General features: G+C 41.1%; 1 protein-coding gene across 2 annotated transcripts in view; it reads left to right on the forward strand.

Moving 5' to 3' along the window:
- The window catches only part of LOC101746439 (limbic system-associated membrane protein), a 75,491-nt gene that overhangs the window by 19,936 nt on the left and 32,063 nt on the right, over nucleotides 1-23,492 (forward strand). For both annotated transcript variants that reach the window (XM_038018541.2, XM_038018542.2), the window contains exon 4: nucleotides 19,418-19,625. In XM_038018541.2, the coding sequence (XP_037874469.1) occupies nucleotides 19,418-19,625 (208 nt within the window). The remainder of the gene's footprint in view (nucleotides 1-19,417; nucleotides 19,626-23,492) is intronic.

Genomic DNA, 23,492 nt, shown 5'->3' on the forward strand with positions numbered 1-23,492 from the left:
TTGGTTGTCTGCCGTGGCGGGTTGGCCTGTGCCATCAGTGTAGACGCCTATGGCGACGCCTCCACCACCACAGCAGACGGAGCGGAGTGGGAAGGGGGAGGGGGCTGGGAAGATTTCCCTTTCCCCTTCCCCTTCCATTTTGGTACTGGTTTAGATGCCGGAAGAGCTGCACTCCCCGCTCGAGGCGCCTGTGGCGCAGGAGGAGGGACGGTTACTCCCATCATCCTGGCCCGTTTGCGGTAGACCGCACACCGTCTGTCGACGGCGGAATGGTCTTTCCCGCAATTAGCACAGGAGAATGGGCCGTCCCTCGGCCTCGGGCAGTCCGCTACGATGTGCTCCCCGGCACACCTTACGCAACGGACCGCACGATGACAGTTGTAGGAGGCGTGTCCGAAGCCCTGGCAGCGATGACACTGCGCAGGTCCTCGGGTTGGACGCCATCCTTCCACCGTCACCCCCGGCAGGTACAGCAGTTCGTTGACTGCGTACAAGCGGGCGAGACCGTCCTTCGAGAGGTGATCCAGGGCTACGTGAAACACGCAGCCCGGACGCCCTCTCTGGGACCTAATGCACCTGGCATATCGAGCCGGGAATCCCAGCTCCTTCAGGGCATTGACGATTTCTGCCTCGTCGGTGTCGGCAGGGAGGCCCCGGACCGCCACCTTCGAAGGCATCTCCTCCGCCAGGGCGTAACAGTACCATTTAATGGCACTGTCCCTGGCAGAGGCCTCCGACAGGTAGGCCTGGACCGCCCTATACTCCTCCACCGACGTCGGCAGAAATCTAAAACCGGCGCCGAAGGGTCGCGCCGAGGGGGCGCGGCCTAGGCGCTCCCTAATGGCCGCCATGTGGCGGGACCAATTTGGAAGGGCCTCCACCATAATTGGCGGGTGTCGGCGCAGTACCTCCTGGGCACGACCCTTCGGCCTCGGGGGAGGAATTTGTGAGGATTGGGAAGTCCTCTGGGTGGTGGGAACACCTGGCCTAGCTGCCATGGCAGCATAGGAGGTAGAAGGAGTGGGATTGGGCTTTGGGACGTGTGGTCTGGTAGACTCGAGGTCCATATACCTGGTCGAATCCAGGTTACCCGCCGTGCCGCTTAGGGCGGGGGCACCTCGGGTTGAGTCTACCGGGATAGGGGAAAGCGTTGGGGAGGGAGAACGAGGAGGGGATCGTTGTTGCCTTAGGGCTATCCCTGTCCTGGTGGGAGCCCTAGGTTTCGGAGTTGGTTTAGCTGGGATTGGACTCCCAGAGGGGGACGAAGATCTGGACGAGGAGGGAGTGACTGATTCTGTCGAGGAATGAGCCGAGGACGTGGTCGAACTATCCTCCCCCTCCGATCTGGAGGAAGGGCCTAGTCTGGGACGCTTGTCCTTATCGCTCGATGAGCCTCGGTCAGACTCGGACCTGGCCTTCTTCCGCGGCCGAGAGGGCCCAGAGGGATCGGTCAACGAAGGAAGGTTATCTTCCTCCGGTTCGATCCTCAGAGTCCTCTGGGCCGCGACCGAAGGCCCGGGCAGACTGTCCGTCCCGAGTCCCATCGAGCCTATGCGAGCTGCTGGCGTTGGTTGGTATCTGCTTGATTGAGGCATCACCTGTCGTCCCTTGTGAGACGGGCCGGGAGTGCTGATGAGCGGGGGTGAATTTCCCCCAGACATGATATTAAGGTCTAGCAGGCTTAATTGGTCATTAGATCCCCAGGGAAATCAATTCGGTCAAGCTGAATGTTTTTGCTAGTTACCGACCGACCATATAAATAATATTCAAAGTAAATTGGTAACAGTAAACAAAAATTGAATTAGAGTAACTAAATTTAATATTAAATAATAAGATTAAAAGACTGTAATTTAAATGGACTAATAACTATTTATGGGTAATGATAATCAAATGTACATTAAAAGATATGGAACAATAGTGGGGTCAGTGAGTATCCACCGCTATAATAATATACAATAATAATAAATGAATTCAAAAACTAAATATAATACTACTGATAATACTAATAATACCAATTCTATAAAACAACATTTAATTACGCTACTATAAATCAATAAATGAATAAGAAGTATAATGTGTGTAAATATATATGTAATTATATCTATTCCTCTTTCCGGCCAACACGGACTACCCCAGCGTATGTCGACAGACCGGTGGTCCCAGATTTGACGGTTCCGAAAAATATTCGGGACCGTGAAATCCCCACCTTCCGGTCAGCCACACCACACCCCGCAGCAACCCAGTCAACCAAGTAATTAAAATAGAATAATAATTAAAATAAACTATAACCTAAACAAAATTTCATAAAACTTGAAGAACCTGTAAACAAAAGGATGGCGGGAACACCCTACCAGAACCCTACTAAAACTACAAAAAATAACAAAAGGAAAACTAAATAATTACTGTATCTAATAAGAGACCACTTAAGAAGGTCGGCCGGTATACCAGAATTTACTATCTACGTAAAATTAAATGCTAAAAAAATATTATGCTAAAAGTGGGTAGATATGAAAAAAATTTTTTTTTTTTTAAAGCTACAGCAGCGCCAATTATTTACACAGTACTATATTACAAAAATTAATTTAATTTAATTTAATCTAAGTTGTAAAAATAATGAATGAAACTAATCTAAACTATTCTAAATTTTAACTAAGCTAAACTGGTATTACAGGGGTTCCAGCGCCATCAAACCTTAATAACTAGACCAATTTACCGGGTTTAGCGACCGCCCCGCCTAACCCCGAGGGGTAGGAGAGGACTGGGAGTGACACAGGGAGGCCAGACTCGATGGCGCTAACGTTCGCCGGTTTTATATCCAAATAAAACGGCGACGCAGCTTTCACAGGCTGGTCGACACCTACCCGTATTAAACTGGTGTTTAAAGAAAGAAGTGTCGATCCACTTACCTGGTCCCGGGTCCCGCGTTTTACTGCTCGGAATGTCTCCACCCCGAAACAGCACCGCTAGATTCAACACACGCACTTTGGGCACACACTGACTGCACAGCACAACACAGCAAGGGGCCACTTAGCCTGGTGTCCCGGGCATAGTATTAATATATTTTTACTATTTTCCTACCTCTAGTCTGCAAGCTCCATTCCTAACAATCTGTTTTCTATCTTAACAACTCGCAATAAGGACGTAAACCGTACGGCGTAACTCACGCAAGCCGATTTGTTATTTATAAGGGCTCCAAAAGTTATTTAACAGTCGATATTCAACGAGTTCTTTATCAGAAACGTGTTTTCTAAAGCGAATTCAAATTACTGTTATCACGATACGATTAGATATCAAAAATAAAACAAATTATTATGCACACGCTTAAAGACTACAATTATGTTTAAATGTTTTAGCGCCTTTTAATCTATATTATTGGTTCCTTAAATAGGGCTAGCACTTATCGAAATAGCAGTAGCCTGACGATCGGGCAAGTATCAAAACATATTGTTAAGCCGGTAAGAGTAACGCCATCTATCGCTGAATAGCCGAAACGAATATCAAATGATCTAGTAACATCTAAGACAATGCCATCTATTGTCAGATAGCGGAAACACACACATCGAAAATACTCGACTTGTGAGGAATGTTCTCGACGATTCTAGGGATGTCGTATCGACTATAAAAGCTTTGCAGAGATGGCGTGCAGTTAGCTAGTAATCGAAACTACTCGAAGCGAAACAGCGAACGGATTACCTGAAGCAAAGCGGAAGAAGTGAATTGAGAATTAAAAGTGTTTGTTGGGTGTTTTAAGCGTTCTAAGTGTTAAATACTGTTTTTAGTTGTACTTTGGTGGAACATTTATTTATCCCGTACCCTAGCGCGTAACAATATTTTAGGTATCATGCATACAGCTTACCGACATAACGAAAATAAAATAGTCATTGCTTAGTTTCAAACCTGCAACTTCGGTTATAAGTTATACAGTTAATATTACTCAGATACAAGCATAAAGTCCCTCACCACCTTCTTTATTTTAAGGAACCAATAATATAGATTAAAAGGCGCTAAAACATTTAAAGATAATTATAGTCTTGAAACGTGTACATAATAATTTGTTTTATTTTTGATATCTAATCGTATCGTGATAACAGTCATTTGAGTTCACTTTATAAAACACGTTCCTGCCATTAAAGTAAATGGTAGAAAGAAATACAACAATTATTTTAAGTGTATGAGAATATTCGACCCGTTTTAATGATGCATGTATCGAAATGATTGTAATAATTTACCACGAAGGAAAAGTTTTTTTTGTTGTATAGACGCATGATAGAGCTCACGACCAATTTGTTTTTAGGAGCATACAGAAGTCCATAGATATCAAAGCCTCGAAACATGAAGCCTAAGTCAAATTTCACCCATCTTTGCAATAATTAAAATACTTCACACGGGCAAACTCCGCCATGACCTACCTGATTACAAATATTTAGTGCAGTATGAATATAATTAATGACAAAATAATGGAGTCTCTTTTTTATTGCTTAGATGGATGGATGAGCTCACAGCCCATCTGGTGTTAAGCGGTTACTGGAGTCCATAGACATCTACAACGTAAATGTGCCACCCACCTTGAGATATAAGTTCTAAGGTCTTAGTATAGTTACAACGGCTGCCCCACCCTTCAAACCGAAACGCATTACTGCATCACGGCAGAAATAGGCGGGGGGGTCTAATGTCCTTTTTAATCTACTAAAAATGTGGTGTCGTGGGACACCAGTTAGGAACGAAGTTCCTTCGGCTAATGTAGAATCGACACAATTTGTAAAAAAAAAATCGTGCTCAATTTTATGTTGGTTTTCTTGATTTTTCTCTTAAATTTTGCTGATTAGTTTTTATTTAAGTACAGGAAAGTATTTAGGAAATTCAGTATTTTAGAAAATAATAAATTACGTAAAATAAAAATAAAATCGTAATTCAAATTATCAATTAAAATAACAAAATATGTCTCTTTATTTTTGTTTGACAACATAAAATAACATAGAAATAGAAATAATTACAAAATAGAGAGAGAAGGGATGAGAGAACGAAAAGAAAGAGGGAGAAAGAGAAAGGTATTATACACTACTCGCTTGTGTATACGACCATCGCGCCTGCGCACGTCTCATTTAACGGTTTTATTCCACGCACTTTTTTCCACGGATTTTTTCTTACGGTTTTACTATCACATTTTTTTCAGTTCGGTCGCGCAGCAAAATCCCTATCCCCTCCAACCGTAAGGAACTTCGTTCCAAAAAACTGTTGTTCCTCTTCAAACTCTAATTGAAACGATCTATGAGGTTGTAGCGTGCAACACTCGGTCGCACTCGGGCGTCATCGGACGCGATCGGAGTTCCCGAACGCGCACGTCATGCTACGAGATTCGCGCGCGTCGATTTTTAGTTTATTGTAAAACGTAATTGTAGTGTCTAGCGTTGTTTACCCTTTTTAGTTTATATTATAACATTGTACATGTAAGCTTGAGGGTAGATATTATCTTGTTGAACACCAAGTAAAACGATGTCACTTTTTGATTCCTGATTTAATCAACAATATGTTATCTTAACAATTCACTTTAACACTTGTCCAACTTTAACCAGTACGTACAACAGTCACTGAATCACACAACGTAACAAGGATATAGTAAGTGCACCAGGCAAGCGCAGTCCAACGAATGTTTCTCGCAAGGCACGCACCGCCTTTTTATACTAGCCGGCGCAGCTGGCTTATGAGTCACTTCTGTTGCACGAGTGGAACGACACGGCCGGCGCACCCGGCTTGTGTGAGTCACGCCTGTTGCACGTGATGTTTATTAGAAATATTGTTAACGCCGTCACGGCCATACTGACATGCGCTCGTCCTCGTGCGCCTTTTTATGGTTGTTCTGTAGACAATAAGCGTATTCGTTCATCCTGACATTAACGGATGCAACTTAAAACGTGGTCTATGATATTAACAATCTAATACGGTTCGGTTCGCATAATTCTTCAGAAAATCCTATACTGGCTATAAATACTGACTGCTTACATACCTGGGCCAGTTCATTTAAATCTCTTCAGGTATGTAAGTATGTCCCTTTTAACTTAAATCGGAATTGTTATCCCTTCAGTTTTTCGAACTGGACCGGATAATGCTAGACCGGATCGCAATCCCTGTAGCTAATTGTTGTGGCTAGTCCGGATGAAAACCCCTATAGCCAAGCCATTGGACCGGACAGACCCTTCAATGACTTCACACTTTTTTTTTCTCTTTTTTTTTTTTATTCTTTGCTAGTCCGGATCAACATCCCTTTAGCCAAGTCGTTGGACCGGATACACCCTTCAACGACCTACATTTTTTTCTCTTTTTTTTTTTTTTTTTTGCTAGTCTGGATTTAGTTTCGACATCTCTCTAGCCACATACAATACTCTTTTTTTTTTTTTTTTTTAATCTGCGTGTACGGTAGCGTTTGTTAAAACATCTCTTAAACCAGAACATTTATACGGAATTTCTTCAGAAATAGTGCGAGACCGACCATCGTTTTCTACATTTCCAACACCTGCACCTGAGGTGCCTGAGCTTACAGACATTGTATCACTACCCGCAGACTATGTTTGCTGTATCGCTATTTGCGGATAAAAATGTCGCTTCTATTGTCAGTGATAGAGTAGTCATCATTAAGATCAGTTTCATGAACAAGATTACTTAACCCATCTGTGTACGCCGTCACGTCATCGTCACTATAATTTTCAGAAATTTCTAGTAGGCCTGACGGGCCTCGAGGTACTTCGCGTAAGTTTTCATGGGAAACTTTGTACACTAGAACCATTTACATGTCTCAACTTATACCTATCGTTTTCCAAAACTGCAGATGATTGAAAGATTACTGGTGGTCCGGAGGCCTTTCCCGTTTCACCAGGACGAGTGGGCGAGCAAAGGCTCAGCCAAGAGGGGTGGGATTTGCTAAGAACTGCCCGAGTGCCTCCGAAGGAGACCTAACAACTCAAGAGCAATTGCTTCGCGAATGAATCTACTACCGGATCGGAATCGTGACCCACTGAGAAGATCCGGCGAGAAACTCAGTGGGCTGATGCATGGGTTAGGTTGCACGTCGACCTCTTTGTAGAGTTCGATGAGTACGGTTACCGGGGTTCCTCAGCCTGCTCCTAGTGTTAGAGCTGAAGGTATCTAATGCAAGAGTTATTGGATCTGGTGGATCCGTAAGGACGTGTCTAGGGCGACGACGGTGACTTGCTCCTGCGTGATCAGGATTCGGGGTGCAGTAATGTTGAAGGGACCTTTATATTTTCGGTCTAATTTACGAAAACAAAACCCCCAGCGGAAAAGAGTTTGACTTTAGCTTTGCCTCGACTAAACCAAGCTTCTGTTTGTGCCCATTTTTGTTTTTTTTTTTTTTGTTTTCGCAGGCCTTCGACCGTGCTAAATCAAGATCTAATCTAGAGGGATTATCACTGTTGAAACTTAGATATTTCAAGTGAACTACCCTGAACGGTAAACATCTATTCTATTGGAGTAAACCCTGTTACTCGACAACGTGTACTATTAAGGGCGAGTTGAATATCCCCTAACTGCTCTTGCCATGATTGGTCCGAGTTACTTTCAGATCAAAGAGTGACTTGTTCATGAAACCGCTTACCATTGAATAAATTACTATGGCTTTGTTTTTTTTTTTTTTTTTAAGACTTCATTCTGACCTAGAATGGAACATAAAGGGGATGCCAAAACCACTTATCTGTAACACACTGAAGCTCTGGAACACACGTTGACGTCTCTGGTTGGACCTGCCACAGCACAGTCTCCTACGAGGCGGCGCACCCTAGCGCAAGTGCAGCCGGAGCGCGGGGGCTCCAATATCGGCAGTCCGTGCTGGAGGCGTGATCTCGTCGTTTGGCGGACCCGTCGGCCGGCCTCCGTACCGTCGAGGCGATCTGCCCGGTTCTCGCGGACTGGGTGGGCCGCGACCGCGGAAGTCTCACCTCCGGCTACCTGTGCAGACTCACAAGACATTTTACCACCATGCAAACTTCTTACCGCAACAAATCTTACCAGCCACCACGCAAACTACAATTTTACGGGTTCCACCTCTCTTACACGATGTTACTCCCACACTGAGGAAGCCAACAGCGAACACTTGTCAAGCACGCACAAGCACGCACTTCACCGGAAAAACCTGCATCCGCCAGCGGAACCCGAACACCGCCGCATCGCCAGACACGAACGCACCGGACGTCTTATCTTACAGGTCACGACGACTTCAGATGTGTAAATTTTTCTTCCCCACGGAAACTTGCTTGCTTTCTTGTTTGCTTGCTTGCTGGAGCCCGAAGTCATCGAACGTGTAGTGTTATTGGTATTGAATTGAGTAGATTCTAAAATTTCAGCGACAATTCACAGTCTCATGTCCTGGTTTACTGTACTAGTGCCATGTAACTCTAGCAGTAGTCATTGGCTTAAAAACGATTCGTGTCGGAACTACCCACTCGTCATGACAGATCCATTATTGCGATCGAAGTTTTACTTGAGATTTGCACTTGCCTTAATTTCTTGCAATAGCTTGTTACGTGTTGTATTTCCGTTAGTAAATGCCATGTGATGAAGTCGACAGTCAAACTGGGCAACATGAGCCAGAACGTAAGATGTGACGATTTCTTCGTGGCTCAGATCTTCCATCGAGGTAACAGACGTTATTACACGACTTACGTATGCTGCATTCACGCTCTTGTGGCGTACCACTACTAGTATTCTGATCTGCATCATGTTTTTTTTTGCTGTACTTCGAACATGTTCAAACACGTCACGCCAGTGAGAGTAGAGTCCTGATCCCACTTCTGATGTAAGCTTGAGGGTAGATATTATCTTGTTGAACACCAAGTAAAACGATGTCACTTTTTGATTCCTGATTTAATCAACAATATGTTATCTTAACAATTCACTTTAACACTTGTCCAACTTTAACCAGTACGTACAACAGTCACTGAATCACACAACGTAACAAGGATATAGTAAGTGCACCAGGCAAGCGCAGTCCAACGAATGTTTCTCGCAAGGCACGCACCGCCTTTTTATACTAGCCGGCGCAGCTGGCTTATGAGTCACTTCTGTTGCACGAGTGGAACGACACGGCCGGCGCACCCGGCTTGTGTGAGTCACGCCTGTTGCACGTGATGTTTATTAGAAATATTGTTAACGCCGTCATACACATTATAGATATTGTTCAAATTGTGTGTTTGTCTTTTATATGTTCGGAGTAAAATATCCCGCGAATGCTAACGACAAATAACAAACCACAAGGTTTCAGTGGGAAAATAATTATGTAACTAATCTACAGGTAAAGGTTTGCAAGAACTGGTAAAACCGGCAAAGTAAATTGACCTTTATTCACGATTTACTTAAAGGATTAACAGTATAGGGTACTGAGATATGATCTTGGCAAACTCCTAAAATAAAATGCTGCGACGCGCAATCTTTGTATTATAATCAAACAAGCGAATATAAATTGTATTTTATTTAATAATCCTCTCGGCTATAAAGTCACTTGTGAATCAATTGTAAAACGCGATCGTTTTGCGAGCTTTCGAAAGTTTGAAAATATAATTAATTTAATTGGTTCTCGGGTGTTTCAGAAAAGCTTTTGACCGACAAAGTCGTCATGAAAACGAAAGTGTTTTAAGTTTAACTTAACTGTCATACTCGTCTGTTCAGATTAGCGTGCGAACAATTATTGAATATGCAAATTAAAGTTTGAAATTTTAATTTATAAAGTAAATTAACAGTTGAAGTTTGTACATTTGATGTCCTTATCCATCGTGTAGCAGTAATGCGTTTAGGTTTGAAGGGTGGGGCAGCCGTTGTAACTATACTGAGACCTTAGAACTTATATCTCAAGGTGGGTGGCGCCTTTACGTTGTAGATGTCTATGGGCTCCAGTAATCACTTAAAATCAGGTGGGCTGTGAGCTCGTTTCCCCCGCTCGTCGTTTTGGTATATGCTAATCGGGTGCGCTATTTTGAGAAGGCGGCACGACATGAGAACCCTCTCATCGTAGCCGTTGGAAATTACATACCCGACCCAGTAGACCGAATGGTAAACCGTCGACGTCGCCCAAAGCACGTCATTACGGATCCTCCTGATCCATTAACGGTGCTTTTAGGCACCACAAGCACCGGTCACCGTCCTCGTCGAATCCGTCGCTTACGACGAAGGGCTCGACGAGCGAACTAACCCATAGGCACAGCCCACTGAGTTTCTCGCCGGATCTTCTCAGTGGGTCGCGTTTCCGATCCGGTGGTAGATTCTGCGAAGCACTGCTCTTGCTAGGGTCAGTGTTAGCAACTCTCCGGTTGAGCCCCGCGAGCTCACCTACTAACGTTAGGATGAAGCTGAAATAGCCTCTCAAGGCTATCAGCATAGGTAGGAAAAAAGAAAAAAAAAGGGGCTAATCGTCAAACCATAAAAATGCTATAAGCATTACAACCAGACGGCGCAGCTCACCCGAAGGACGTATGCCCGACGAAGCCTTCGAATCGAATCGAAGGTTCCGAAACGTCAGCCGTCTCGGTACGGCAGCCCATCAGGCCGCCCAGACGGTGCCGCTGGTGTTCCGGAATACCCCACTGGACTAGAATCTAGAATCAGCCTGCCGGGTCGGGACACGATACACCACCAACCGGTTGCTCTTTTATCCCAATGATACTCCATGGCAGCGCGCTAGAGTACTCAACCCCGTCAGGTCACCCCTTGACCTTCACCGGGGGAAGTAACGTTGAACGTATGATAGCATTTTTTTGTTTCTTATAGCCTAAAGAGCTCACGGCCTTTTTTCTCCCTACGTATTCATTGGTGAACTCTCGGGTTCAACCTGAGAGAATTAACTAACACTAGCCCTAGAATCTACCACCGGATTGGTATCGCAACCCACTGAGAAGGTCCGGTAAGAAACTCACTGGGTAGTGTCTATGGGTTAGTTCACGATGAGGAAAATGACCGGTGCTTGAGGGTCCTTAAAACACCGAGAGTGAATCCAGGGAATCTGACAAGACATGCTTCGGGCGACGACGGATTTACGTTGCCCCATCGCGGTCGGATAAGACGGCCTACCTAACATAAGCGGTTGCCGTAACACGTACAAGATCCAGGGAATGCCCTTTCCAGACCTTAAAAATGAGGCGAAATTCTGGATTGAACGTCACAACGACTGTTTCACCTTTCAAACCGGACCACGTAAGTAAACCCTACGTGACAAACATAGACATTACACAACTACACATTTATTAACTACATAACAAAGAATTACTTGGTTCTATAACAATTAACAATTAACGAGCACAAGACGTAAATATAAACAGAATGTAACAAGAAATAACAAGGCAACAACCACCTCGGGTCGCACGTAAACAACTAAAGGCGTTGAGAAATAACTGTCACTCACTGGAGCTCAAAAAACGTTGCGACAAATATATTTTATAGTTAAAAAAGTAATTTGAATTTACCTTGAAGAAATATATATTTTTTGCGTATTATTAATCTACTGCATAGCTTTTATGGCGGGCTTTGAGCGCGGCAACCGAATCCAGAAATTCCATAACGAATATAAAACCTAACACCACCCCCTCGGCCTACAGCCCACTGAGTTTCTCGCCGGATCTTCTCAGTGGGTCGCGTTTCCGATCCGGTGGTAGATTCTGCGAAGCATTGCTCTTGCTAGGGTCAGTGTTAGCAACTCTCCGGTTGAGCCCCGCGAGCTCACCTACAAACGTTAGGGCGAAGCTGAAATAGCCTCTCAAGGCTATCAGCATAGGTAGGAACAAAAAAAAAAATCGGCCTACAATGTAGCTCGCGTTCAACACATTCACAGGTTGCGGTTGTGTAGTGTTTGTGAATAAGCGCGCGGCGTGACGTCGCACTGCATGCGCATCATGAAAAGTCTGCCCATCTGTCTCGCGCAGTCTAGCGTATGAGTGTGAAGGGGACAGTTAATGTTTTGCTTTTGTTAATGTTTATCAATATAGCGTGGTCTTATTGTTTTAATATTAAATTGTTATTGTCTACTTATAATTGCATAAGTTAAAAAAAATGCTATACCGCGGCCAGAGTGCCACACGTGTTTTTTTTTTAATTAATATCAGGCTTGAGTATGTATTTGTTCCAATAAGCCACTGAATGCTGCCGAGGACTTCGCAGACCAACATCGGGGTGACGTAGTATTTTGTCCAGCAGTCCGCCACAGATAAAAAGTTTTTTAAATGATCAGTGAAATTCTCACCAAAGCTTACATTATTCGACTTGAATTTGAAACGCATTTCTAATTATTATTTAACTCCTTTGCGAACGCAGGGCAATAACCTAGATCGTAACGCTTGTGCCATATATTTATATAAATTATACCTAACAAGGAGACCTTCTTAGAATCATCTTGAATATATATTTTATGTAAACGTATAACTAATCAATTTATTGATGAAGATGAGCCGATAGGCCCAGTATCCGGTCTCGTGGCGTGCACTAGGAGAAGCCTATTCCAACAGTGGACTAAAATAGGCTGTTAATGATGATGATGATGATGATGATGATGATGCTGAGCAAGTCTTCGAATCGCAAACCATTCCCTATGCAATCAGTAATGTCAATAATGCCTGTAGTTTAGGAATTCATTCTAGAATACCTTCATCAAACTGGAACGCGCGTAATACCTTACACCAGAAATAAAATGAACGATGCGTCGACAAAGCGTCCTTTGGTGTGGAACGCATCTCTCCCAGAGTCCGGGCCTTTTAGTGGGCGAGCTATCCGAAGCCTTTACAGACGGCACCGCTAACACGTCCTACTGCGATGTCCTACTAAGTCTGAAATAGCGTGACTCAATCAACCGTTATACAGTTGCTTTTAGGCAAAACGTATACAGATCATGTTCTATAAACTCCGCGACGAGTAAATAATATTAATAATAGAAAATTATACAAGAATAGCTGTACATACCCGTCCGCTTCGCTGGGCATTTAAAATTAACATTATAATTTCTCACCCCCATAAAGATTCTCATCATGAACGCCTCCGCAACTGGTGTAGGGAGTCCAACACTCGTATAAATACTAGCCTATCCATTAAATAAATGTATTTTCTACATGGATACCAAGTTTCAAGTCAATCGGATGCATGGTTCAGTAGTCATAACGGAACATCCGTAAAAACCACTGTAGATTTGTATATTATAGAAAATTATAGAAGAAGGCTCAGAGGCAGAAGTCCAAAGCGCTGGTCGGACCAGATACTTTCCACATTCAACAGCCTAGTCCGCAGGTAGACTGAGCTGGGCAAGATAGACCTAGAGAAAGTTGTTCAGAGAAGCCATGACCCTCAGCGTTGAGGATTATTAATGAAAGGAAGAGAGCAGAAGAGTAAAAAAAATTGAATTGAACCTTTATAGCATTGAACCTTTTGTTTCTTCTTTTTCATTGATCAAAGGAAAGGTCAATAACCTACCCCAGTCCAATAGAGGCTTAAAAGCTTTCATCGGTTAATCCAATAAACTTTTGGACATACCTTTTCACGTTACAAAGGTTTTAGGCAAACTTGTATTAGGGGGTTATATGACACTGGATGTTAAGGGATCACCATTGTTCATAGAAATCGGCAATTTGACCACAGCCAAGCGGCTATCCACTAAAAGTATTTATTTGCCTTTATTTCTGTCACAATTTATTTATGGCTAAAAAAATGAGGCCCTATCACTCTTTATCTGATGAACTTAGATAAATTAAACCGGTCTTAAGATTATGTCTTTGAAAGCTTCAGACAATTGAAAGTTTGCTCTTGCTTTTTTTTATTGCTTGGATTACATCTACATCTACAACGTAAATGCACCACCCATCTTCAGATACGAGATTCACGGCAGAAACAGGCAGGGTGGCGGTACCTATGCGTGCGGACTCACAAGTGGTCCTACCGCCGGTAATGATGCAAATTATGATTCTGAAGGTTTGATTTTTATTACACGATGTCATTCCTTCGGCGTGGAAGTCAATCGTGAACATTTGTTAAGTACGTATTTCATTTCAGAAAAATTGGTACCTGCCTGCGGGATTCCAACACCGTTGCATCACTGGATACGAATGCACCGGACGTCTTATCCTTCAGGCTACAGCGACTTAGTTATTTAATTTATTGAGCAGCTGGGTGAATGGTGTAGTTAATGTATAATAGTAGCGTTAGGACGAATTGTAGGTCAACGTAGGTAGGTTTTCAACGTTCTGTGTGCTTAGTGCGAATTTTTTAACGTCCTCGATAGCGTAAAAGTTAATTCTAATTTGTATGCAGTTGGAACGGCCCCCTAGCAGCAAACGCAGGCAAACGTTCCAACTCCATACAAATTTGGGTTAACTTTTACGCTATCGACCCATTCGGAGCATTAAAAATAAAGTCTAAACATTCGGGTTTATATACTACTCCGATATTTCGGTCACAGATTTCCGGTACATTGTTCGTGCACCTAGATAGCGAGCTTCATATTAAAATTCTCTCCGCCTCCAGACACGGGCGTTGCCTTTGTTATATTTTTGCACTGCAGATGTTAAGATTTCACTGAAATAAATACTTCAATTCTTTGAATTGTGATACAAATAAAGTTTCACGGAAAAGTTATAACTTTTTAATAAGAAATTGTTTGGTGTTATGCGAATTTATGCTTCCGTCGAAGACTCGGGAAGCGTTGCAAAATATTAGGTCTTTACCTACGAAATTGGCGCTTAGTATACAGAAAGTTAAAGCATTTTATTTATTTATTATTTGATATTTCTATCAATGGAAATATTCACCCATGGTATCGATGTATCTCTGCCGGGGCGTTGGTAATTTTTCAATGCTTTAATGCACTTCTTAAAGATGTCAGGTGTATAGAAGCAAACAGTCTTCAAAGGCATTTTGTACTGCCTCTTAAGTATTCAAGATTTTTTCCTGCCAAGAGGTTTTCCAAACTTCGGAAAAAGTAGAAGTCAGAAAACTTCGCGACAATACTCGATTGCACTCGACTTAAGATTGCTTCTTCTTCTTGTCCTAATGCTACATTATCTGAAGTCGATACAGCGTGTCCTCTTATCACGTCAACCCTCTTTGGGTTATATCCATTGAACGGCGCCACAGGGTGTCAATTTTTCTGTTTCTTCTTTTAGTGTTTCTTTTACTTTATTCGTCTTTGATTCTATGGTAATAATATACATTTGATTATTATAAACGCTTACACTAAAATTGAAATTATAATATTCAACTACGAAAAAGATAAAAATATGACATCAATTATTCATTCTTTCTGTATTTTCAAAATAATATCGCATGCGTTCGTCTTAATATCGCTACTTTAACATATTAGCGTTTTACGAAACCTTTTATTAAAAGTCCCTGGGCCACTATCGTTAAATAAAATCATTTTAATAAACCCAGGACTGTGAATAAAAGAAACAGTACTAAACGCTAAAATATTTTTCGAAAGAGCTATCAAAACTTGAGCGGTCTTAATAAAATCACGCGCTTGTTTGAAAACTTTTCTAGTATAATTTAACTTCGATGTTATAATTTCGGTCGCGACGTTCATCAAATATTTGAGTGCTGTAGTTATCTGTGCTGTGCGTGTTGAATTTATATGAAGATTTAAATTTGGCGCAAAATTTTGTTCGACATATCTCATAATCTTACTTGCTGGTGTTATCGGGAAATTCGATTATTATATTTTACGTTCCACAGTCAGTGGTATCTCGAAATTTATAATTATATACTATATAAATTTTACATACGATCAAATTGTGTAGTTATTAATAGCTGCAATATGGAATCGATTAAATACCTTTATGTTAATAAAATTTCACTAAATGGTGGATTTACTCGCATTAATCTGATTGTAAATTTACCTTACCATAGTTTCAATCAAAATAATATTTTAATATTTGTGTATGATTTATATTTACACATACTTATAATAAAACTACATGTACCCGTCTGCTTCGCTGGGCATTTAAAATTAACATTATTATTTTTCACCCCCACAAAGATTCTCCTCATTAACGCCCTGCAACTGGTGTAGGGACTCCAACACTCATATAAATATTAGCCTATCCATTAAGTACATGTATTTTGTACATGGATACCAAGTTTCAACTCAATCGGATGCATGGTTCAGTAGCTATAACAGAACATCCGTAAAAACCATTGTAGATTTATTTAATGACTAGCGACCCGCCCTCGCTTCGCTTCGGAAACATCAAAACACACATGAAACCAAAAAAATTAAATAATTTTTTTTTTTTTAAAAGTAGCTTATGTTCATCAGGGACAATGTCGGCATCTAATGGAAAAAGAATTTTTCAAATCGGTCCAGTAGTTTCGGAGCCTATTCGAAACAAACAAACAAACAAATCTTTCCTCTTTATAATATTAGTATAGATAGTACCACTAAATAGTACTACCAAATGATTAACAGATGACGTTACTTATAGGTTAATATGATTTTTTTACTAAACTTTCATTGTATTTTTGCTGTGTAGTTACGACGAGTATCAGTGAGATAAGGAAAACAATATTTTAAAACCCTGTTTATGTCGTACAGTCTTGCGTCGTAGATAAAAGTATTGGTCTAATCATTCATAGACGACGTCATCATAATAATATCTATCTATGACTAGACATAGCTCCAATATTGAATAGCATATTATCAAACCTTGAAACGAAAAGGGTTTACAAGTAATCTATTTTGAGATCGATTTTGTCTTATTGTGTAATATTGTATGATGTTGCTTAATTAAATACTTTCTCTGTTTAGTCTCGTGTTTATTTAGTAACATAATATAAATATTGAAGTCGTCGTGGTCTAAGAGATAAGACGTCCGGTGCATTCGTGTTGAGCGATGCACCTGTGTTCGAATCCCAGGCGGGTAATTTTTCTAATGAATTACGTAGGTACTCAACAAATGTTCACGATTGACTTCCACGGTGAAGGAATAACATCGTGTAATAAAAGTGAAACCCGCAAAATTATAATTTGCGTAATTACTGGTGGTAGGACCTCTTGTGAGTCCGCGCGGGTAGGTACCACCGCCCTGTCTATTTCTGCCGTGAAGCAGTAATGCGTTTCGGTTTGAAGGGTGAGGTAGCCGTTGTAACTATACTGCGATATTTAGAACTTATATCTCAAGGTGGGTGGCACATTTACGTTGTAGATGTCCATGGGCTCCAGTAACCACTTAACACCAGGTGGGCTGTGAGCTCGTCCACCCAACTAACCAATAAAAATAAAAATATATAATTTTAATTGCGTGTAAGGAAACACAAGTGTCAATGAACAATTTAAATATAAAATGTTCGACGGTAGTTAGCAAAATACTCAAATGACGTTGAACAACCACTGAACCGCTTGTAGCCCAAACACGTCATGTTACTTACTCTTCTAACTGTATACCATGATTGCTTCACACTCAAAATAATTACATGATATCTGCTCGTGTGGGCATATTACTTTTTTTTTATTGCCCGTGTAGGCAGACGATCAATCGACCCACCTGATGGTGAGTGTTTACCGCCGCTTATGGACGTCAGCAATGCCAGGTGCAGAGCCTAGCCGCTGTCTACCGTTTAATACTCTCCACAAGCCTCGTATGAATAAAGACATGTCATAGTGCTCGGGAAACATCGTAGAGGAGAGCTCATTCTAAAGCCGGATGGTACGTGGCAAAAAAGAGCCCTGGAAACGCGCTGTGGATGAACGCAGTGGCTCCAAATAGTATGAATGAACTCTACTCCAGTGGCGGGCGGTACGATGGTAAAAACAAGATGATTGTATCATCTGAAACTATTCCTCAAAGCACTCCCCATGGAACACACCGTATAAAATTTAGAGGGAACCGAAGACTCTTCGCAGACGTAGAGGTTCCAAACAATCAACATAACTAATCAACTATTTAAAAAATGTACCCAATTGATTTTATCGTTTTAATCACTTCGGATTCATCAGTTTGGGAGTAATGTAAGAAAGTTAGGATACTTCACAGCGAAAAAAATGACGCGTTCTAATTTAATTTTAAGAACTATAATGTAGATAGAGATCCTGGAGCACACCAATGCTATAAATATTTATGAGTGACTATTGCAAATAAAACCATGGCTAGGGCGCCAGCGAGGGCTATTAAAATATTCAGACAAAACAAACCATAAAATATATTTGGACGCGTTTAATTTTGATTCTCATGAATACTGATATTAAAAACGCAAAATATCGCGAAGACTTTTACCACATTTGGATTTATGTTAAACATAATATTCGTCTTGTTATTTGCAAACATTAAATACCAAATTTGGATACGTACCAAACAAAAACGTAATGTAATGACATATTCTAAATTGTCTACAATATCTTCTAACTTTTCTTTAAACTCTATTTGGGAGCTAATGTATGGGCTCAAATAACTATCAAGCCGGTGCTTCCTAAATTAGTCAATTGACCAACACCAATGGTGGCTGGAGTCTCAGGTGTATTGGAATGATTGCTCACGATGATCTACACTCGGCGGCAGATAGAGGCAAATGACGTGGAATGATCCGGAATAAACTCTTGTTGCGAGGTCACGACCCTCAGTATCGAGGAAATCGAAGCAAGAAGAAGGAATGATTGCCATATCCTATAAACATGAATGATGATGATGATGAAAGACAATAATGAATTACGCATCATTTTATTGTTGGTCATAAATTTTGGTAGGCAATGGCTTGGCTTGGTAGACAGTAGCTTGGCTGTACCTCTGGCATTGCTGCGCCCAAGAGGAACAGTAACCACTCGCCACCAAATAGGCTGCTCGACTCCCTAAATGGGCAATTAAAAAAAATCCCCTACATCCTATAACGTATAACGTGCAACTGTCGTCTTCAAACTTGACTTTTGCTGTGCTGATTCAGATTTCTATATACATAGGTAAAATCGGACCGAAGTTTTTGGATGAATCAAAATTATCTAGAGCATTACATTTTATTTTTTTTCCTTTATCTTGCTATCAGTCAGCTAGACTGTGAGCAGATGTGTTGAGAGCTGGCGATCAGAGCAAAATCTCCAACAAGACTGCTCCACTCTGTCAAACGTGTCTATCAAGACTTAGGAAGTCTATTTATTAGGTCCGGTGTGGTTAGTTGCGTGGCAAGTTTATTAGGATGGATTTCTAGCCTTTTCCTGCATTTCATACTCCAGGTCTTGAGGAGGAAAGAGGAGACTCTTTAACAGTCCTGATTTTGAGGTGCTCATGAATCTCCGATGTTTTTATAAACCACGGACTGTTCGATATTTGTTTCAAGATGTAATTTTGAACCCTCTGTATGATACTTATGTTAGAGTCACACGCCGAACCCCATAGTTGAATCCCGTATGTCCAAATTGGTTTCAAGAGCATTACAATTAACCAAAACATTTTTCCTACAGGTAGGGTGGCTAAGAGCGGAAGACCAGACCGTCCTAACTATGCACGACAGAGCGGTACTCGGTGCCCGCTATTCAGTCAGCCTGGACGCCCCGAGGACTTGGCAGCTGAGGATCCGGCCCCTCCGTGCCGAAGATAGAGGGTGCTACATGTGTCAGATAAACACACAGCCAAATATGAAGTGGCAAATTGGCTGTATCGACGTTTATGGTGAGTTGTGTTGAATCATATCTTTTTTTTTTGGTCTGTTGCCGAACCTTCTACGAGGTCCTCGCGCCTAAAGCACGCGCGGGGTTTGTGGGACTGGTCCGCGACTACGAGACCGCAGGCCCAAGGATGTTTTCAAGGCCCTACCCACTAAATAACTCCCCTGCACTCTTCGCCCAAGCGTTTGATCCCCTCCGAGATCAGAACTCGGATGAGGTAAAGAGGTTACCGCGGTCAACACTACAACCAGACGGCGCAACTCACCCCAAGGACGCCCGGCCGACGGAGCCTTCGAGGCGAATCGAAGGCTCTGAAACGTCAGGAGATGTTCGCTTTTAATAATAACGCTTAAAGTTGTAGTTTAAATATTATCATTTTATTTCTTTAGTCGCGAAGAACTACATAATTGTATTAAGAGTTTAATTTTCCAACGCTTCTCCTGAAAAATTACATAATTTACACAAGTGATGTTATATGTGCTGTATGTGCGATATATTTTCGATTTTCATATTCTCATGAAACCTAGCAAACAGTATTTGTGTTTGTCAAAACATTTACTATATAAGTCATAGCTGTACGCAAACGATATTCCCAAAGCGTAAACTCCTCTAGGCTGTGTTTCCAATGTGACACCGCGCCCTTTTATATCCGTTAGTTTGTCGGCCATGTTACACTGATCGATCGATAGGTGTGCTTGATTTATATACAGCGTGGTTTGTTTAGTTAATATGCTGAAACTTTTTGGTGGCAACCTCGAAGTCGGGCCATGTGATTTGTTTTATTTTGCCAATCTTCTAGTTTTTGTTTCACGAATAAGCTTGTAGTAAACGCAATTTTTTTTATCCGTTTAACATTAGTGCAATAAAAAAAGTGCAACTTGTTCTATTCAAAAGTGTTCTGAAATTTAACTTAAGCCCCATTTACTGTGACAGCTTTTGAAGATGTTTTGAGTAACTGAATTAGGCTGAATAGTCGATACGAGTTGAAGCTTATAATCAGATTGGTAAGATCACTAATTTATATTGTATAATATTTTTACTGCCTTATAAATTGGGCAGTATAATATAGCTATAGGTTTGCTTTATAAATGTTATATAGACTTTCACGAATTGCCTTTGCATGTCCAATGAATGAATGAATGTTCAGACTTACGAGTTTTCAGATTTATCAGAACTTCACGGTTTTATGAGCCGTCAATTATTGTCGAGAGAACGCATTCAATTGTAAAAGCTGCGGGATCCATGAGTAATGGTAATCACTGACCATCAGTTCGACCGTAGGTTGTCTACCAGCGAAACCAATCAAAAAATGTAATAGTTTTACGATTGTCAGTATTTATTTAATAAATTCTAAATTAGGGTTGTGCGGTATCAAAATTCATAAATATGCAATTTCAATTTTAAATAAATAACACTAAATGAACATCCTGTATTTGAAGTATAGCTTGCATCTACCAAGAAGCCACACCTATCACTTAGCCGAAGTGACCTACATACTCAAGACGTTTAATCTATTCTTAGCCGGATTAACTTAACTCTGTTAAGTCACGTTTAAAAATTAACAAAATTTTAGTGGGGAAGAATAATAATTAGTATATTTTCACCAAAAACTAGCGAAATTTATAAACAGCGTAATAGCCAGCTTAATCCATCACAACGAGCGTCAGTCATGAACCAATGCCCACAGGGCCTAAAGGCATAAGAAGTGACAAAGTTGTTTTGAATCCACTGCCTCTGTGCAGGTTGATACCACAGTGCGACCTTTTTCTGCTGCAAAGTATTCATGCGATATTGGATAAAGAGTGGAATAGCTATTTTAGAAAACTTCGAACTCGTCTTAAAGTGCATGGCGGCATTCCCGTCTTGCCATACTCGATCCTGTAGACCGAATGGTAAACAGTTGACGTCGCCCTAAGCATGTCATTACAGATCCTCCCAATCCATCAACGGTGCTTTAAGGTATCTCAAGCACTGGTCATCGCTCTCGCCTAACCCGTTGCCTGCGACGAAAGGCTCGACGAGTAAATTAACCCATAGACACAGCCCACTGAGTTTCTCGCCGGATCTTCTCAGTAGGCCGCGTTTCCAATCCGGTGGTAGATTCTGCGAAGCACTGCTCTTGATGGGGCCAGTGTTAGCGACACTCCGGTTTGAGCCACGTAAAGTCACCACGTCAAGGAGAAGCTAAAATAGCCTCTCAAGGCTATCAGCATAGGTAGGAAAAAAATAAAAGAAGCTTTGACTGTCTCGCAAACCGTACCCATCTTATCGTAACATCAAACTCGAGGGGACATAATATGAATATCATCTTGATTTAGACACATCGTACCCGGGAACGTGAAACTTCGCACATTTCACACGAGCCCACGAATTCGCATTAAAACTTTAAGAGAAATTATTATATCGTTTCAACTCCCAGACTTGCAGCCTTCTCTGTGGAATACTAAGCACAGGCGAGATGTTAAATTATGTGCAATTTTTCAGTGACACTTCTGAGTTCAATATAAATGAAAGGAATGATGTAATAATTGGCTTTTCAACGTTTCTATTTATTTTTTCGAATGTCGACAAAATTCGCTCAAGTCCCTTGTATTGGAGAGCTAATGGAAAAATTTAAGTCTTCATTACCAAAAAGAAATTATACTTGGTGTACTTACTCTTATCAAGTGATATGATCACGCCAGGATTGAAATCGTGCAAGAAAAACGTACCTAGCACGTATTCACGAATGATTTTAAATAGGGCTTATTTTGAAAGCAAATAGATGAGTAACTAACATCTCCCCTATTTTTGCTACAAAGCAGTCATGTGCGTGGATTTTAAAAGTTGGGAAGTAAAATTCATTACTATTACAACTTTGACCTCTAGTCTGGACATTGGCTTCAGTAACTACTTAGCGTTAACACCAGAAAAGCCCTGATTTCAACTAAATTTAAACAAACAATGACTATTATTTAAGATTGAAATTTGTGTCCTAAAACAACCCCAAAGTATAACTTGAACACGCCTCTCGCGTTGACAACCAAAAACATAGCAACAATTAAACGGCAGAATGTGTTGTACACACATTAAACTTTGAAACTTAACAGCTTTATTAAAATAATAATTCAAAGTTGGCCTGTGCAAACGCGCCGTATTACGTAGCGAGTTCAGCAATTCCGTGCCCCGATATTTGCATCGGCGGGCCAAAGCAAGATTTCTTTTTCAATTTGAGAAGTTGTTCGTTACTTTATTGGAAGCGTGTCAGTGGGGTCGACAAGGCTGAGTCGGATCACTGAGGCTCTAATACCAACGTTCGGGAAACGTTTTTTTTTTCTTTTCTTAAAAAGATAAAACGCTTGCCAAGTTCTGAGAGTGTTTGCGTGAGAAGTTTTCGACTGTCCTCTTTACATTTATATACGGTTTTGAGATTAGATCGGTGACTTTGAAAGTTTTAAAGTGCGGTAGATTGTGTTTTTAGGGCTGTGACCTAAAATTTAATTTATATTTAATTGAGTTTTTTTTACGTTAGTTGAGACAATTTCGCAGTAAAAATTTTGATCCATTATCGTTGAAAAAAACCGGTTAGTTGGTCTATAATAGTTTATCTCTACAATAACTAACTTTAGTTTCAAACTTAGATACGTTTTGGGTCAACAGATGACATTTAATTTTTTCTTAAGCAACGCGATTTTATGGCTTTACCATTATCATGATTCTATTGTATTTGAACTGTTATCATTCGTTTTCGTGCGATAGCTGTCATCTAATAGAAAATGCATGATCTCGTCACTGAATTATATGCCATATAGATTTTGGTACACGAGCGAATTTTGAATGAATGTTACCCAAAATGCAGTTTTTTTAGCCAATTCAGACAATAATATAGATC

This window comes from Bombyx mori, chromosome 21 (assembly GCF_030269925.1).
Source record: "Bombyx mori chromosome 21, ASM3026992v2".
In the NCBI taxonomy this organism is placed as follows: Eukaryota; Metazoa; Arthropoda; class Insecta; order Lepidoptera; family Bombycidae; genus Bombyx; species Bombyx mori.